At 51.4% G+C, this 18,068-nt stretch overlaps 6 protein-coding genes across 6 annotated transcripts; 4 read left to right on the forward strand and 2 right to left on the reverse strand.

Moving 5' to 3' along the window:
• Positions 1-1,156: 1,156 nt before the first annotated feature.
• On the forward strand, positions 1,157-3,882 carry AA0111_g4749 (putative mitochondrial carnitine; the record flags this gene model as incomplete). The annotated part of the gene is made up of 2 exons (XM_028650785.1): positions 1,157-1,565; positions 1,682-3,882. 2 exons carry the CDS (start codon positions 1,157-1,159, stop codon positions 3,880-3,882), a joined length of 2,610 nt encoding a protein of 869 aa, XP_028507667.1.
• Positions 3,883-4,826: 944 nt separating this feature from the next.
• Positions 4,827-6,893, forward strand: AA0111_g4750 (hypothetical protein; the record flags this gene model as incomplete). Its single annotated transcript, XM_028650787.1, has 1 exon — positions 4,827-6,893. The coding sequence occupies one exon, from the start codon at positions 4,827-4,829 to the stop codon at positions 6,891-6,893; it is 2,067 nt and encodes a 688-aa protein (XP_028507483.1).
• A 324-nt stretch (positions 6,894-7,217) lies between these two features.
• AA0111_g4751 (hypothetical protein) lies at positions 7,218-8,226 on the forward strand (the record flags this gene model as incomplete). Its single annotated transcript, XM_028650788.1, has 5 exons — positions 7,218-7,337; positions 7,406-7,801; positions 7,854-7,883; positions 7,939-8,061; positions 8,110-8,226. 5 exons carry the CDS (start codon positions 7,218-7,220, stop codon positions 8,224-8,226), a joined length of 786 nt encoding a protein of 261 aa, XP_028507484.1.
• Positions 8,227-8,726: 500 nt separating this feature from the next.
• On the reverse strand, positions 8,727-11,173 carry AA0111_g4752 (Dolichyl-phosphate-mannose--protein mannosyltransferase 2; the record flags this gene model as incomplete). The annotated part of the gene is made up of 5 exons (XM_028650789.1): positions 8,727-9,181; positions 9,232-10,180; positions 10,226-10,778; positions 10,829-10,959; positions 11,039-11,173. The coding sequence occupies 5 exons, from the start codon at positions 11,171-11,173 to the stop codon at positions 8,727-8,729; spliced, it is 2,223 nt and encodes a 740-aa protein (XP_028507481.1).
• A 772-nt stretch (positions 11,174-11,945) lies between these two features.
• Positions 11,946-14,682, reverse strand: AA0111_g4753 (hypothetical protein; the record flags this gene model as incomplete). The annotated part of the gene is made up of 6 exons (XM_028650790.1): positions 11,946-12,322; positions 12,373-13,085; positions 13,131-13,613; positions 13,665-13,742; positions 13,796-14,262; positions 14,626-14,682. The coding sequence occupies 6 exons, from the start codon at positions 14,680-14,682 to the stop codon at positions 11,946-11,948; spliced, it is 2,175 nt and encodes a 724-aa protein (XP_028507482.1).
• Positions 14,683-16,260: 1,578 nt separating this feature from the next.
• On the forward strand, positions 16,261-17,488 carry AA0111_g4754 (hypothetical protein; the record flags this gene model as incomplete). Its single annotated transcript, XM_028650791.1, has 7 exons — positions 16,261-16,327; positions 16,379-16,386; positions 16,458-16,557; positions 16,605-16,692; positions 16,742-16,835; positions 16,886-17,219; positions 17,268-17,488. The coding sequence occupies 7 exons, from the start codon at positions 16,261-16,263 to the stop codon at positions 17,486-17,488; spliced, it is 912 nt and encodes a 303-aa protein (XP_028507479.1).
• Between the last annotated feature and the right edge of the window lie 580 nt (positions 17,489-18,068).

Consider the following 18,068-nt stretch of genomic DNA (forward strand, 5'->3'; position numbering starts at 1 on the left):
CAGACGTGGACCGTGGGGTGCTTGACGCGTGATGAAATGTGTTCGCGTATGTTCGAGAAGCTCTTGGCCGCTAGTTGGTTTAGTCTTTAGTCCACAAAGACATGCCATAGTGGGGGTCTTCCGTTTCTCCTATGGTCCGTGTCCTACGTCACACCCTGCTCCCCGCTTCTCCACACGTTGGCATACATCAGCCAACTCCTCCAATCCTAGCCCGCCCAGCACTAGGCCCAGACATCGACGCCTCAGGTTACTCTACGTAGAGCTCGTGAGCAATGACCGCATAGGCGCGCAGTATCCTCTCCTCCAAGTAGCTACACACTATAGTCCCATCCAACGCGAGTGCCTTGTAACCGTTGTCGTAGAATTGCCCAAGCATATTTCTCCGATTAACCGGACCACCTACGCGACGGTGGGTGTCCTTTATAAGTTCGCGCTACCGCCGACGCTTCCACTCGTCCGTAACATAGATAGCTGGTTTCTAACAGGCCCACTAGTACACCTCGGGAGCAGCCTTGCGCGCCTACCGTATCCTCACGACCGAGTCTCTCTGACATTTGCTGTGCTTCCACCGCGGCTCATCTTTTCCGGTCCTACATCCTTGTCCTGCTGCATCTTGGAGAGCACAATAACGCCCATTGGAGTACAGTAAGTTGTTGCGCAAGAGTGTACATTGACTACAGCAGCGACAGCAGCTTCATTCAGCTTTCAGAACTGGACAAGACGTCAAACTATTCGCACCTCATTTAGGGCTTGACGCTACTGTGTAAGTTGCATTCTCCTTGCATGGGCCTTTCGTTGGTTCACCACATCGGGTCATTCACCTCTCTGGTCTGCCATGGTCCGCGTCACGTTCCGGGTCAGCGGTCGGCTACCTGAGCGGCATACTTGCATCACCTTGTCTGTTTATTACAAAGCCTATCGCGCGTTTCACATGCCCAGTTGTCGTGTGGACCCGCCCCAGACATACTTTCCCCATTCGTCTCGAGTCTTATAAGAAGCTTCCCTTCCCAAGTACCTTGATGCCTCTTCGCGAACTTTGAGTACCCATGCCGGCCTACTGTCTTCAGGACTGTCACTATTTCTATCGCAGTGCCCTGCGGCATCTCAACATTGCCACCTCCATCTCTCCTCTCTACGCGTAACTGACACACTCGTCATGGCAGTCCGCACTTTTACCCAACCGTCGTCCCTTGAGGACACACTAGTCAAAGCATCCAAGATGTCTGGCTCAGAAGCCAACGATACCACTCGCTCGTTGGAGAACGCAAAGAACAGCACACAGTCTCACTCTGCAGAGGCACAGGCACCGTTAGCAAGCCATACCAACCCAAACTCGAGACCAGGCATTACCTTCGCACACGAAGACAGTCTTCCGAAGCTTCCCATCCCAGAGCTAGACAGTTCATGCAAGAAATACATCGCTGCTCTCAAACCCTTGCAATCACCAAAGGAACATAGCGACACGGTTCATTCCGTAGAGGACTTCCTCAAGACAGATGGACCAGTGCTTCAGGAAAAGTTGAAGAAATACGCTAGCGGAAAGAACAACTACATTGAGCAGTTCTGTAAGTACATGCCTTGTATTTCAGACGACAGGAATGAGCAGTTTTAGAGGTGGTTTCGTGATTGATAGTTGAAAGTGTCATTCATATCCATGCATCATACGCTGACCTATCGCTAGGGTATGATTCATATCTGAATTTTGACAACCCGGTGGTACTTAATCTAAACCCATTTTTCTTACTGGAGGATGATCCCACCCCAGCTCGCAACAACCAGGTCACTCGCGCAGCCTCATTAGTGGTCTCGGCACTGTCGTTTGTCAGAGCTGTTCGTCTAGAAGAACTACCGCCTGACACCATCCGCGGTCAACCGTTGTGCATGTACCAATACTCAAGACTGTTTGGTACTGCTAGGATACCCACCGAAAATGGATGCCAGATCGGTCAGGACCCTACGTCCAAGCATATCGTTGTCATGTGCTACGGCCAGTTCTATTGGTTCGATGTTCTGGATGATAACAACGACCTGATCATGACAGAAAAGGATATTGCGCTCAACCTCCAAGTCATTGTAGAGGACGCACAGGAGATACCGATTCAGGATGCTGCCAAAGGAGCACTAGGTGTGCTCAGTACGGAGAACCGAAAGGTCTGGGCAGGTCTCCGCGATGTGTTGCATAGGGAGGAAGGTTCAAACAACTCTGACTGTCTCAACATCGTCGACTCGGCACTTTTTGTCTTATGTCTGGATTACACCGAGCCACAAACAGGTGCCGATCTCTGTATGAATATGCTTTGCGGTACGAGCAAGATTGAGCGCGGTGTTCAGGTGGGAACATGCACCAATCGCTGGTATGACAAGCTGCAAATTATCGTTTGCAAAAACGGAAGTGCTGGAATCAACTTCGAACACACCGGTGTCGACGGTCATACAGTGCTAAGGTTTGCATCCGACGTATATACAGATACTATCCTCCGATTTGCCAGGACTATCAACGGTAGTGCACCAAGTCTGTGGGCTTCTTCGAGCCCTGATCCCGCGAAGCGCGACCCAGATAGCTTTGGCGACGTACAAACAACACCCCACAAGCTTGAGTGGGACATGTTGCCGGAACTTAGCACAGCACTTCGTTTTGCCGAGACGCGCCTGGCAGATCTTATTCAACAGAACGAGTTTGCGACTCTAGAATTTCCTCACTATGGAAAGAACTTCATGACTTCGATGGGTTTCTCTCCTGATGCTTTTGTTCAGATGGCCTTCCAGGCAGCGTACTATGGTTTATATGGACGGATAGAGTGCGTATACGAGCCCGCCATGACCAAGATCTACTACCATGGACGTACGGAAGCCATCCGGTCCGTGACGGAAGAGTCAGTTGACTTTCTGACAACATTCTGGGGCGAGAATCCAGCAACGCAAAAGATCGAGGCACTCCGAAAGGCTTGCCAGAAGCACACTGAGAACACAAAGATCTGTTCCAAAGCCCAAGGGCCTGACCGACATCTTTACGCCCTATACTGCATTTGGCAGCGTGCCATCGACGAGTCAAACGATACAGCTAGCAGTGATGGTTGGGACTCTACGCGACCATCCAGTGCTGATGCATCGGGTGTAGGATCACCCAACCGCAACTCAGTACTATCAGAGAACGATTCCATCTCCAGCTCACCACCACCAGCGCCAATGCAACACTCAATGCCCGCCCTCTTCGCCGACAGTGGCTGGGACAAGATCAATCAAACCATTCTCTCCACCTCAAACTGCGGCAACCCTTCCCTCCGTCAATTTGGTTTCGGCCCAACGTCCGCCGACGGATTCGGCATCGGTTACATCATCAAAGACGGCAGCATCTCCATCTGCGCCTCATCCAAGCACCGCCAAACTTCGCGCTACATCGACGCGCTCGAATCTTACTTCTTGGAGATTCGCAAACTCCTCCGTCAAATCAAACGCCGCGGTACCTCAGCCGATAAAACCGCAACCCGTGCCCGCGAAGCAGAAGACAGACCCCTAGCCAGCCGTCTTAAGAGCAGAGGCAGAATCATTCTAGGAGACGGTGGCAAGCAACAGACGCCCGCAGAGAGTATAGTAGACGATGACGACGACGACGGTCTTGGCGGATGTAGGACTCCCCCTTCCCCTCCTTCCCTTCTTTCCCTCGATGAAGTCTCGAGCCATGCTTCTTGTTCCTCTTCTCCTTCTACGCCTCCTTTCCCAAGAATAGGCGGCTTACCGCCTACGCCTCCTCACTCTCCTCCTTTTAAACCCATGACGCCTGTTTTGATGAGTTCGCCGCATAAGCCTATTCCAGTTGTCAAGACAGTCAAGGCGAGGAAGTTGCCGCAGTCGGCGCGGAAACCAATCTTTTATTCGTCTTAGTGTTTTTCTTTTCTTCTCTTTACTTCATTTCATCGTCTATCATTTTCTCAACACGAGTCATTGTCGAGAGCATGGGCAGCATTGCAAGAGACTTCATTCCCCATCACCACTTCGTTCTACCCACAAAACCTCCTTCCATATGTTTCATTTTGGCTGATTCTTGGTTTTCTTCCGCAATTATAGATGGCTTCTTCGATGCGGGAATGCTTCGGCAGGCACTCAACGCCAATCGAGCGCAGAACGAACCCGTCGAGCGCGACGTGATACGCAGGAATATTGGGCGGAGGTTGAGGTTGGCTGAGTACTGAGGTACTGAGGGCTGAGTAACTTTGGTTTCGTGAGAAGAAGGGAAGCAGAGAGACGAGGGCTGGGCTGGTCCTGTCGGGATCAAAGTTGTAGATAGGAGAACGCGGCACAGCGGAGGTTTGGAAGTGAATTGGATATGTATGTAATGGATGCGAAAGTACATGTAGGAGTATAAAGTCCAGCGCAACGTCATATTCATCCATGTCGAAACTTGAGGTATAGTCAATATGCCACCGCGATCGCAGTCCTGCTCGTGGCTCCAGCAACAATAAGCCTGTTAAGTTACAATTCCCAACATCAGAGATACCTTCGTGTAGCTCAGCATCCTCGGTACCGCTTTACAGGGATAAGGCTGCCACGTCAACTTGTGGGCGCTTAGAAGCGTGGCGCAGCTATGGAACACTCCTACCTCGTTCACCGGAGGTCAACAACGATGTTATTACTGCCTTCTTTTCTCTTCCTAAAAGGCGCTCTGGTACAGTTGTACATCTCGCAATTCAATACTTGCTTGGCTGTCCTTTTTTCGTGCTACGGGGCATCGCGATCATTTATGCTTCAGCCCTTCTACTTATACATTCGTCTCTCTCTGGAGACCCTAGTATCGTAATTCACTATACTTACCCAGGGCACCCTTCAAAATGAACTCCGAAACTTTGCTAGAAAGCAAGGAGAGCGCGACAGGTGGTACTGTCGACTCCTCCCGGAACAATCAGCACCCACCGCTGTGGTTAGCCGCAAAGAATGGGAAGGAGGATGAAGTCGCGGAGTTATTGTTCAGTACGAGTAAATGGCGCAAAACCATGAAAGATCCAGATGGCAGAACTGCGCTGTGGTGGGCCGTATCGACCGGACAAGCACGAATAGCAAGATTGCTGATTGCGACGGGGGAGTTCGACATAAACGAAATACCTGATCATCATCATGGGCTATTGCATCAAGCTGTACGATCCAATTACATCGCTGTAACTAAAGCCCTGCTCGATCACGGTGCCATAGACGTCAACATCAAAGACACCTCGGGTTTCGATAACCCGAACAAGCAGACACCGCTACATCTGGCCACGGATCGAGGCCGGAAAGAGATTGTGAAATTACTACTTTCACATCCTAAAATTGGTGTGAATTCTCGAGACGAAAATGGCGAAACTCCACTCCATACAGCTGCGAGGAAGACTCGTATGGAGATACTATTACCATTGCTTCGACATCCTGGCATCAATGTGAATTCTCGAGACGCGAGCGGCGGAACTCTACTACACGCCTCTGCAACTGAGGGCTACATGGAGATAACAATGCTATTACTTGAACGCCCTGACGTCGATGTAAATTCTCGAAATGTAGTCGGTGACACTCCACTACATAAAGCTGCGAGCAAGGGTCATATGAAGATACTCGTGCTATTGCTTGCACAAGCCGACATAGATTGGGCCCCACGCAATGGGTACGGTTCAACCCCACTTTACCTGGCCGCGAAACATGGGCATGAAGAATTGGTAGATGCGTTACTAGATACACCAAATTCGGAGGCCATGTTAGATATTGGTCAAGACGAGTACGGTCGCTCACCACTACATGCAGCTGCAGAGAATGGCCACAGGGGTGTTGTGAAGCTATTACTTGCACGTAATGGCACTGGTCCAGGCTTGCGAAACTTGTGTGGTGAAACTCCACTGCATCTGGCTGCGGGAAGAGGGTATAAAGGTGTGGTGGACGAACTGCTGGCTACTTCTGACTCGAAAGACATGGTGAATCTCCAAGACAAGGAAGGTGAAACGCCACTGCATAGAGCTGCGCTTGGTGGATATGAAGACTGTGTCATTACGCTTATGGATCGTGCAGATGTGAATGTACAAGACCAAGAGCTCCGCACTCCTCTACATAGAGCCGTGCGGGAAGAACATCGCTGGGTGGTGAAGCACCTGCTCAAAAAGCCTGGAATTCTTATACATGTGTCAGACAAGAATGGATGTACGCCGCTGCACTTAGCCCTGCGCATGGGACACGAAAGTGTTGCAAGGCAACTTCTAGAAGGTTCTGGCTTCGGCAAGAACCCAAAGGATACATACAGCAGAGCTCTCTTCTCTTGTGCCACTCAAACAGGCAACGCGCCGATGCTAAAATTGTTGCTGGAAAGTCTCGAACCCAATGATATTGCGGATATCAACGCCCTAGACGAAAACGGACAAACATTGCTGTGGTCAGCTGTAAAACGCCAAGATATCGATGTGATGGAATTGCTCCTTACAAAGGATGAGGTGACCCTGCATTTGCTAGTTCAGAGAGGGGAATGGTTCTTAGTGAGAGTCTTGTTAAAGGCTGGCTACAACGTCGATATCAGAGACAACCTCGGTCGCTCGGCCCTGCATATCGCAACGATACTTGGTCACTTCGATATAGCGAAGAGCCTCGTATCCTTTGGAGCGAGTGTCGACTGCAAAGATGGGCGAGGCAACACAGCATTACGTCTAGCAATACAACGAAAGCGATGCAATTTTATCGACATGCTTCTTGAGAATTCTGCAGACATAACGGGAATCAGAAAACGTGAGTGGCTTGATGCGTATGGTCAAGAAGTACCAGATGCTGTATATCTGGTGGAAGAGCTGAGTGGAGAGAAGACTATACGTTCCATCAAAGCAGCGGTGATTCCAGATATCATCAGGCAGATGCATAACGCACTAAAGACAGAGCGTCGTCTCATGTAAGTTATAGAGCTGATTTAGGTGGAAGCAATAAGCTCACAGAGTCATATAAGGCTGCTAGCCAACGAATTGCCATGGAAAAATGGCTTATTACATCCTTCCATGGTGCCAATACGGCCGAATGTGCTAGAGACATCTGTTTCAAGTCCCTCTAGAAGCGGTAAGGTTCGTTTCTCCGTCGCGATTTGGTTTCCTGCTGGCTTCGACAAGGTGACCGGAAGTCATTTCAAGGTGCCTGATCGAGGCACGTGTAGAGTCACATGGAGCACATCATCAAGCACGAATGTAAACGAGGAATCAGGGATTGGACCAACGAATTACTTCAGCATGCTTCCTAGCGGCAACATTCCAAAGAATGGACTTGACTTCTTCGCACAATTCTTATCCCACCTGAGAGAGGTGTGGCTGGAAACATGTGATCTAGCTGAGCAACATTTGGCTGAATGTGTAAGTGAGCCTCTTACAATGACTCCATCGCATCATCTCATCTCCGGTATGTCTAATTGAATCTACAGCGCATCAATCAACTCGAAAAAAGAGGTAGTGACCGTGAACTCATACTACGGCTCGCACAAAACGCGCAAACATGGGCTAACCTTCGCAAAATCTTGAAGGAACAAACAAAGACTGCTCAAGAGTTTGCTTCCAGTTACGCCTTTCGCTACAACGGAATCCAGGGCTCCGATGAGATGGATACTTTGCTATCTGATTTCACTACTACGATAGGTAGGCGGCTCGACGGGCTCGATCAGACCGTAAGAGATCTGCTGCAGCTGGTACGTTCCGTCAGCGGACTTCCGAGTAAACTCCCCCCAGCTCATTTTGTAAAGGAATTCGCCTGGGTATCGATACACGATGTTCATAGGTCGATCAGTATCGCTACAAGCACGAAACGCCTGAGCTGGATAACGGTATGAAATCCTCGCTGTTGTAGCAACTAGACGAGACTGCTTACATGTACAGTTCATCTTTCTTCCTGCAATGTTTACATCGGTGAGTCAATGTGGACCCGCGCGAATTTGACGTAGACTAATGATGCTGTTTTCAGAGCCTGTTTGGCATGAACGTCGATATCTTGAAAGACAACCCTGACTGGCGCTGGTTCTTCCTCGCTGGAAGCATTTGTCTGGTATCTACCATATGTGCTTGGCTGATCTTCAAGTACTGTCCAGTGAGTCAGTTGTCTGGCGTCCTCCGATAATGCTAATAGACCTGATAGATTGAATCATGGATCGAGAAAGAGGTCGGACAAAAGTTACGGCGCATTGCGAAGGTTTCCGTACAAGTTGCTGCTGAACGAAAAGGATCAAAGGAGCCGCAGAAGTTACCTACCTGAGTGGATCGAGAGACGTTTTCGAGACTTTTTTTCTTTCTTTTTTACCAGCGTCTGAAGGTTTCCACCTCCGCAAGCATTTGGCCATTCTGTGATCGTCCCGTGATCTTAGCTGTATCAAGCACTCTACACTGTGCTTGTAATCTATAAAAATCAATACTACGAAGCAGTTCTATACGAGACTTTTATATCAATTAAACATGGCGATCCGTTTTCAACAAGACACATGTAGACAACAACCGCAGAGCAGAGGGAAGTAGAATGCATCATCACATTGTTCTTTCAAAATGTCTAGAGTTATATCATCCACCAAAGAGAGACTCCACCCTAGGAACACCTTCGCTAGCCCTTGCTTTGAAAAAATCTTTGATGCATGCCTTCACCAGCCTGATATCCATAACCCTAGATACCCCTGTTTCACCAAAAGAAGCCCGATGCTAAGAAGATGTTGTTACAAAAAAGAGCAAACGTCCTTTTTGCTCTCAAAATAGAGCAGAGAGAGTTTAGTCGGTGATTCTCCAGCTCTCGAACCACTTGAGGTGTTTCCATTGGCTGCTAGGCCCAACCATACCGAAGGAGATGGCCCTGAACAGCCAGTACAGGAAGATGGTAGCAAGGTACAGTACAGCAAAGATGCCCCACTGTACCTGCTTGTTCAACTTCCTTGTGGTGAAGTCCAAGCAGAAGCCCATGACGATGATGGCAAACCACAAAGCGGGATAGTAGTGGTGCACATATGTGACACGGCCCATGGCGACGAACGGTGCGTAGTGGAGAGCCCAGCCAATGATGGGATAGATACCTGCGTAGTGGAACAAGTCGATTTCCGATTGCTTCAGGTCATTGAATCCACGTTGCCAGCGGACGACGTAAAAGAGGAGAAGAAGACCGAAAATGCCTAGCGAGGCAGTGCTGCCCCAGTAGACCAAGGGGTTACCTAGGAGGAAATACTTGACGACTGTGGTTATGTTAGTAACGGAACGAGGGCAAAGTGAGGTGCATGCTTACTGTCATCGTTCCAGCCGCACATGCGGAGACCGACATGGAGGATGGGCCATTGCCAGAAACTGGAGGCGAGGTCGTCTTGCTTGTCGGGGTCAGGGACAAGTGCGTTGTTAGATGTCATCATAGCAACATTAAGATGAATAAAGTCCTGGAGGAAGGGAGACTTGTAGTCACCAGGGTTGCCTGGCGGCAGTTTCTCGTTGGTGTGGCTTTCAATGTTCCAATGGGTGTAAACATCGCGAGGGTTGTTCTTCTTGACACAGGTTGTCTCGATCTGCTTGAAACCCCACTGAGGTAGGTTGACATTGCCAGCGCGGAGGTAGCAGCCCAGATCCTTGTGCTTCAGACGGAAAGCGGTAGTAAGCGTCCGGAGCTTGGAGTAGTCCCTCGAAGCAGCGTCGCGTACGACCTCAACAACCCAATGGTCCTTGGTGTCACCAACAGTTGTGTTGCCATAGCAAGAAACTTCCCAATCACTCTTTGTAACAGGGGCAGCGACTTGGTGCGAGTGAAGGTTACGGCCAGTCTGGGCGTGGATCAGACGAATAACGTCACCGTTGCCAGGGTAGCGGAGCTCCTCCTCAGGATTGTACTCGACCTCGTGGCGGTTGGGGTAGAAGAACCAGTCGTTGTTGGCATCCTTGTGGTGGTAGCAAGTGATCTGCTGCTGGGCAGAGCCCTCGGGGTATGTCTGGACGTGAGAGTGGAGCAGTCCACCTCCGTATCCCATATTCTTCAATGTGGTGCGGGAACCGTATGCGATTTCCAGAGGGCTGTTCTTGCCAACCTCAGTTCCTCGCAGGTTGGCTTGGAAGAGAGAGCTCATTTGCGCATCGCCGGGACCGCTGTTTTCGAGGATGATGAAGTGGAGGTAGAAGGAGAACATGTAGACGGCGAGGGGGATGAGGATCAGACTGAAAACGCGGAAAGCGAGATGCGTGGCTAGCTCGATCTGTACACGTTAGTTTGATAACAGGCGATGGGTAATCTCACGTACCTTGGGCATCTTCAGGTCACCGAATTTGCGCCAGAGGTCTTCAATGGTGTACAATCCAACGAGAGCTGTGACGAAGAATCCAACCCACTTGACACTGCATACACAACCAATTGAAACTCCGGTAAGCATCAGCCACAGACCCCACTCAGGAGAGAATGGGTCATGTTGCTGACGGTGGAACTTGGACCAGCAGAAGACGGTAGTGAAGGTGAAGCATAGTAGCATAGAGTCAAGGAGGATAAAACGGCTGATAGTGGTGTACGAGTTTTCGCAGAGAACGGCCAGGGTAACGAACCATACGGTCGGACGGCGGAAGTTCAATTCTTTGGCGGTAAAGTAGGCCAGGGGAACGCAAACAGCACCAAAAGCCGAGTTGAAGAGGCGCATGAAGGTGTAGTTCAGCTCCGGGGGGTACGTTTCTCCGGACTTGAACTCGAACGAGCCATTGTATCCTGCAAGGTATCCGGACAAACCGACGAGCATCTTTCCGAGCGGTGGGTGGACATCGAAGTAGAACTCGCGCTTGAGGTAGTGTGAACCGAACTTGCCAAAGCTGCACCAAGTCAGAACTAGTCATGTATGCGTCGGAGTTGATGGACTTACTGGGCTTCGTCCCAAGTGACGATTGGCGAGAGGCCAATCTTGTACATGCGTGTGAAGAAGGCGAAGAAGGTGAATATAAGAGGTGCCCAGATGAATTCGTAGTCGTCCAGGAAGGAAATAATGCTGAAAGGCTGCGGTTTGGTTAGCAACGAGTCCCTGCAGCCACCAGAATATTGACAGCTCTGATGCGGCTTGTACAAGACGGCGTACCTTGTCCTTTGACTTCTCCCTCTCTTGTGCCAGTGCAGCGATTGGCGCTGCGGCCTGTGATGGCGCGGCTACATTTCTCCTCCGCAGCTCCTCTGCCTGTGCATCGGCGCCCGTCGTGTGCGCAGTCGATGCCATGGTGATGGGCGGTGGCTGTTTCCCTGGTTGTCTCCAGATACTATTGCGACGTCGTGAAGAAGGTGGAAGGGATTCGTGGCTTGAGGCTGGATTTGGTAGTAAACGGTTGGTCGGTACCACGGAGCTTGAGCGACTACGCGATGCAGTCGGTCGGTCGGTCGCAACACGACTCGAGAGAAGGGAATCAATTAAAAGTGGCCGTGGGCCGTAGAAGAGAAGCCCAAAGCAAGTGAAGGCATAAAAGGGAAGCTCACGGGGTGGGAGCAATGGAAGAATCTCCTGCGCTGCGAGATCGAGGAGGTGGGCTGTTCCCGAATTAGACTACAGTACGAGCAAAGGAAGCTAGAGCCCGGCCGCCGCATCAGGGCACGGGAGAAGCGACACCTGTTCACATCCATCACGTGAAGCCCACTATTCCATTCATCTGGCCCCAATCGCGCTTCCGAGGTGCCGTTGCAATGGTAATCTGCCTAGAGTAGTGGGTGGCTAAGCCGGGGAGGGGGACCATCATTATGCACGTCACCAAAGCCTATTCTCTACATCATGCTATGCTGAGAAAAACATGGTGATTTCGTCTTGTGGAAGACGCCTTTCTCTAACCTACTCAACACACAAACAACAAACGCCCAAAATATGCTTCGCATACTCTACTAACCCAAAAACTTCGCTCGATGAGCCATTGGCCCGTGATATTGGAACATGCGCATCGCCTGTCTAGATGATGCAGATATACGTAGGAAATGCAAAATTGTCAACGTACACACCGTGTGCTCTAGTTCTCGTCTTGTCCGACCTGCTTGTACTTTCCGCTCGAGCTATCGCCTTCGCCATTGCCCTTTGTCCTCTTGACCATGTTGCTGATCCAACCGCCAAGACCGTCGCCGTTCTCGGTATCCGCCTTGGCCATGTTCTTGTTGCCGCTCTCGATGTCAGGGGGGTCGATGCTGAGTCCAGGGATCGCGTCGTCTTGCGCACGGCGTCCGCCTCGGATATCAAGCGAGGGCACAGGAGAGCCACGACCTTCTCCGCTGAAGAGAGATTCGGCTTGCGCGAGAGTTTCCGGAGTGGGCATGACTGAAGTAGCGTCTCCGAATAGGGAGTTCATGTCTTCCAAACGAACGTTCGCAGTTTCGGGGTAGATGAAGTACACTAGATACAGTCAGTAAGTCGCTTTAGCCCACATTTTCCATCAAACTTACCAATGACAAAACTGGCTGCGCAGAAGAATGCGTGAATAAGGTACAATCGCCACTGGATGTGCTCCTGCAGAATCGGTGTCATTTCTCCAACCAGCCAGTTGAAAGCCCAGTTAGTCGCGGTACTCAGACTGGCACCCTTGGCACGAATGCTGAGAGGCAGGATCTCTGGTGGGTACAACCACGGAATAGGACCCCATGAGTATCCGAATGCGGCGTTGTAGATCATGACAAATATGACGACCATGTTGGGTGTCCAGGAAGCTTGCAGGAATTGGAAGTACGAAATGGCGGAGAGCGAAATCATCATCATAAGCGCTCCAGACAACAGAATCTTCCTGCGGCCTAGAGTGTCCACAATGTACCATGGCGGAATGGTGGATAGCAGGTACGTGATGGCGTTGATACCTGTCATCAGAATAGCTTGGCGACCGTACCAACCAGCCTCTTCGAAGACAAGCGGTGCATAGTACGAGATGACGTTGATGCCGTTGAGTTGCGCAAGGGCTTGGGCGGACATAGCAATGAAGACGCGTTTGGAGTATCGCTTGAACATGTCGGGGTATGATCGTTCACCTTCTTGACGTTGGAGCAGCACGTTCATCTTGATCTCTCGGTATTCATCTCGTGCTTTGGGGTTGTGAATATCGCCCTTTCCGTATAAATTGGCAATAACTACAATGCCCTCCTCGTCGTGATCGTTGTCCAAGAGCCATCTATATGTGTCAGCAGATTCCAGGGGCCGAGATCATGGTACAAACCTTGGAGACTCGCAAATGAGCAAGCTTCCTGCGGCCAAAAGAAGACCCATGATGCACTGCATAAAGAGCGGGACTCTCCATGACCAGTCGCTTTTGATATAAGTGCAGAAGTAGTCAACCCACACACTGACTGCGTAGCCTGTGATATTGCCAGTGAACTCAATGCAGCCCATCCTTCCTCGGTTGTGGGGAGGCGAGATCTCGGACTGGTATACAGGGACGATGGTGGAGAGCGATCCGACACCAAGACCAGCAATGACTCGTCCAAGAAGCATCATAGGAATGCCCGTCGCGCAGGTCTGAAGAGCACCGCCTACGACGAAGATGAGGGAGCCGTACAGGATGGTCTTCCGTCTTCCAATCACATCACCAATGCGGCCCACGACTAGCGATGAGATGAAGGCACCGACTTCGAGGATAGCTACCATTGAACCGATTTCGACGGCGGAAGGCTGGTTGAAGTAGTCCTTGAAGTAGATACCGCTGTCAGGTTGTTAGATACGGTCAAGGGCAGAGGGGTTCGCGACGGCGTACGTGATGATACCGGACATGACTCCCTGGTCATAACCAAACAGGAAGACGCCTAATGATACAAAGACACTTGTGAAGTAGCTGTTGCATTGCTGTTAGCTTGAGCACCCAGAGTTGGAATCTGTGCTGCATACATCAGCTTCTTGCCATGTAACCCGTGGATACGGGAGGGCCCATCGTTGGGTGCCATGATTTGGGCTAGTATCTTCTCTGCCTTTGAGATTGTTCGTGGTCCCGGGTCAGGTATCTCGATGTCTTCCAGACGAAGGCCGTGCGAGCCCTTCTCGTGCAGGTCCTGGGAGGCAAAGCGAGCTCGCTTTTTGCCTGGCCTCGATGAGTTGCCGGCTTCGAGGTTGATGCGGAGCGGATCTTCCCGGTCAGCTAGCTGGTCGACGAGGTCACCAGTGTCGCTCCAGACGGAAAGGTCGGAGTCGGAGGACGGCGTGTCAAACGAGGACCGCGCGCTGTCCTTATCGTGGTCGTCGAGCAGATAAGCGGAATCGTGGTCTCGCGGACGGGCAGAGGACGAAAGGTTGTGGAGCGGGATGTTGGCAGGCCTCCTGTTGCTGTTCGAGTAGGAAGGAATGGTGAAGGTGGCAGGCTGTTAGGGAGCAGCCCGACTCCAAGGTGGTGGGTGGATGGGAGAAGGAACGAAAAGGCGGCTCGCTGGGGGCACGTCACAGGGTCAAGCAGCCGAGACGAGGGATGTGGTAAAGCTAGCGCAAGAGCGGTGAGAAACTCGGTCACATTGGGCTACAGTGGAAAAAGACAGTGGGCACGATAGCGCTTCGTGATCAGAGATGCTGGAGCTGCAGTGCATGCGAACGAATGTAGGTCCCTGTCCGGGCTGCGCTGCCGGGGGCACTTGGCGGGAAATGGTGCTTCTTCCTGCTCGGTCCGAACATGCTGCGATTGGAGCTGCTGTCGAGTGCGCGGCGTGTCATGCACGATGATGTGCACGCACAGGACGGCCTTTGTTTGTTATCTTGACTGCGCCTGATGGACATGTACGCATCGCCATGTTCTTGCTATCACAATCGCCTGCCGTTGACAACATGGCTTGACAGCTACCCTTAGATCCCGCGGTGCAGCACAAGACTCCGGTACAGTAGCTCACGAGGCTCACACTACGCCTTGAAGGGGCCAACTAAAAGTGCACCACCAACCTTCCGCCATATACGGGGCCTTCCTGGAGTGGAGGCGGGTCACGTTGGGGTCTTGGTCTCGACGATTGGAGCCCCGCGTGGAGATTGACTGCAAAGCGGAAAGATAGCCGCGATCAACTTCGCACAACGCATGCGGTGTGTGGATATTCGTGTAGTAGTATTCGTGTAATGAGAAGGATGCAGTCTTGACTAAGCCGCAACAAGAAGCACGAGGCTACAGGACGACGTGTGGGCGAAGACGCAGGGCCACATGGTGCAGTTCTCGTGATGATCAAATAGCAGGGCACCGACACGTTCTCGCATGCTTCGCTTCGCGCGTAAAACGTGGGCTCGTGGAGACTGCCAAAATAAATGCTTTTCTTCGGTGTATACTATGTATAACGCGGCTGCTTTTGATGATGATGGATTAGACTTGTTTTTGATCGCAGACGCTCGTGCTCGAAGCATTTAATATACCCAACGCGTTCACGCGTTTCTAATCTCCCCCAAACCTATCGTCGAGTTACTATAGTTACTAGCGTTGAAACAGAAAACCGTCAAGGCCCATCCAATCGACACAGTAGACGCCGGAGACCCTCCTGACGTTTACAAGCTGCAGCTTCGCTTCAAGGACGAAACACGCAGCTCTCGCGGCCCCCAGGCCAACCTGGATACAAACACGGCGGTCAACGATCGAGGTCAGCAGTGGCTGGAATAGAGTTGTGTATTAGAGTTGTGTATCACAGGAAGGGTCGGGAGTCGAGCAACGCAACGACGCAGCAAGGGCAAGTCAATATAGCGAATGACTCCATTGTACCACCGGTAGAGTCGTTGTGCGTCATGCTGGATTTGACACATCAAGGCCCATGGCGCTCTGCCGCTGGATGCACATTGATCTACGGGCCCCCTTTCTCAAACGTACTAGCGCCGTCTATGCGCCACCTCTGATTGGGCACGTCTGAGATTAACGTGTTTGTTCGGCATCGTGGTTCCTCGTTTCTTGCTTCTGACGAGGGCCGGAGGAGATTCGCTTTGTGTGTTTCTAGAACTGTCACCGGGCATCCCTCACTATAATCGCTGTCGCAAAACCCAATTCAGGCCATCCATCGCAGGGGGTTGGCTTAGCGTAGAGAGACGATTTGGGACCAGTGAGATTGTGCAGCCACAAAATCACCCGCCCGCACGCCCTGGTAACCAGACATCGAAAGCTGGAAGGCTTGGCTTCGTGCATTGTTTCAAGGAAGCTCCCCCAGCCACAACCACATACGCTGCAGCGCATCATCTCTCTCCGCCGCAATCACTTCTCGATTCGCTTTCACCTCCACTTCCTATCGTGGTTGCGCCAATCTCCCTCGCTATCTATCGCAGCGCTCACAGCCTGATAACGATCGCTCCCCACAACAAAGGGCACCTGAAGGCAAGGCTGAGGCTCCGCTGCCCGAAACGAAAAAGACATGTCAAGATACGGCAAGTTCGATGACTTTTGTCGGGACTCTGGAAACAGCTGGTCAACTCTGCCGGGTAAAACAAACTCACGATACCTATCTTGTTGTCTATACTAACGCGCGACAGTTTGTTATGTATGTTGCGATCGCTGCACCCCTTTGCCCGCCCATTGTTCGTCGACGCGACGCTAACCCATGCTCCACAGCTCTTCAACCCAGCTTCGACAATAGACAACAACGGATGGCAAGATGGCTGCACCCTGCAAGGCTTCCCTGTGGGTGGAGGTGACCGGCTGCACAATTTGGGTACGAAGCATATGCGCATTGTGACGATGTTTTGCTCACACCACCAGGATCCATAATCATCTGCGGCATTGCAATCCTCACCACCCTGTTCCTGCTATGGAGATCACAAAGAAAGAAGGCTGCTGTAGGACGAAGGTGCGCAGTCATCCACGCGCATTGAGATTGCACAGCTAACAGCTCGCAGAGAAATGCAGCTCTTCCTCCTCGGCTACATCGTCATATCCATCTGCGAAATCTTTACTATTGGCGGATTCCCCCTCAACAGCACTGTGCGCATTGTATGTACTCAGTCCTGCATGTCGGAATGCAGAGTCTAATCTCACTACAGGTCTTTGTCGCTGTCCACATCGCTGCCATCACCGCCACGTCCTGGATCCTCATGCTCAACGGCGCCGTTGGCTATCAACTACTTGACGACGGCACGGCAGTATCCATTGGCCTCCTCTTAATCTCGTCGCTTGTCATCTTCATCGGAACCGGTTATATCGCCCTCGACACTGGACTCAACTGGACGGGTTACTGGGAGGACACTCTCTTTGTACCAAACCAAGCCTACGCGCTGTACACCCTCTACCAACTCGTACCACTAGTCTTCATCGTCATCTTCTTCTGTCTGGAGGCCTTCCTGGTGCTGCGCATTCTCGGCGAGCGCAAGCCAATGCGTAAGGAACCATCAAATCTTGTATACAGCTCGTACTAACTCGTCCCAGTATATCTGCTTGCCGCTGCTCTCCTCTTCGCCATTAGCCAAATCTTCCAATATGTCATCAGCGTCCACATCTGCAACGGCACCGACGGCAAGATCAACGGAGGTCTCTTCTCAACCCTCTTCACCCTCCTATCGGTAGTAATGATTTGGGTGTTCTGGTCGAGCATCACCGAAGACGACTGGCCTATGCCAACCGTCGCTGGTTCAGGCGCGTATAATTAGGAGTCGACCATTAGGGGTTGACTGGTAATCTCGGGGCTGTACAGGCAGCGGCGGCGTAATGTTCTTATGATGGCTTTTGCCCGACATAGCGTATACCATTTTGGGGCTCCTTGGACGCATTTGATGCGTCATGCGGACTTGTGCTACGATATATATAATGTTTGCTGAATGGAATCTATCTGATATTCAAGACCTGTCTTCACATGCAAAACATGAACATGAAAACGTGAGAGCGCGTCGAGCCTATCACGTGTGAGACACGCTTCCGCCCATGTGGATCCAAGATCGTCAAGTGAACTCACCACCATCCAAACACTCGGTGCCTGCCACAATTTAGTGAAACTGTAGCTGACGATGAGGAAGCTTGGACTGACATCTTCCGTTGTATCTGCCACCATCCAACATCACATATGAAGTTTATTACATCATAACATCGGTCTTTCTTGCGGCACACGACCTTACTTGGACGGACACGCCCGAGACCGAATCGCGCGCATCGTCCATTTAAACTCCACACGTACAGCCTCACATCCCAGCACGACGGCCACAGCTGCGATCGCTCGCCATTCAACGACCGCCG

Source organism: Alternaria arborescens (genome assembly GCF_004154835.1).
Source record: "Alternaria arborescens strain FERA 675 chromosome Unknown contig_9, whole genome shotgun sequence".
In the NCBI taxonomy this organism is placed as follows: Eukaryota; Fungi; Ascomycota; class Dothideomycetes; order Pleosporales; family Pleosporaceae; genus Alternaria; species Alternaria arborescens.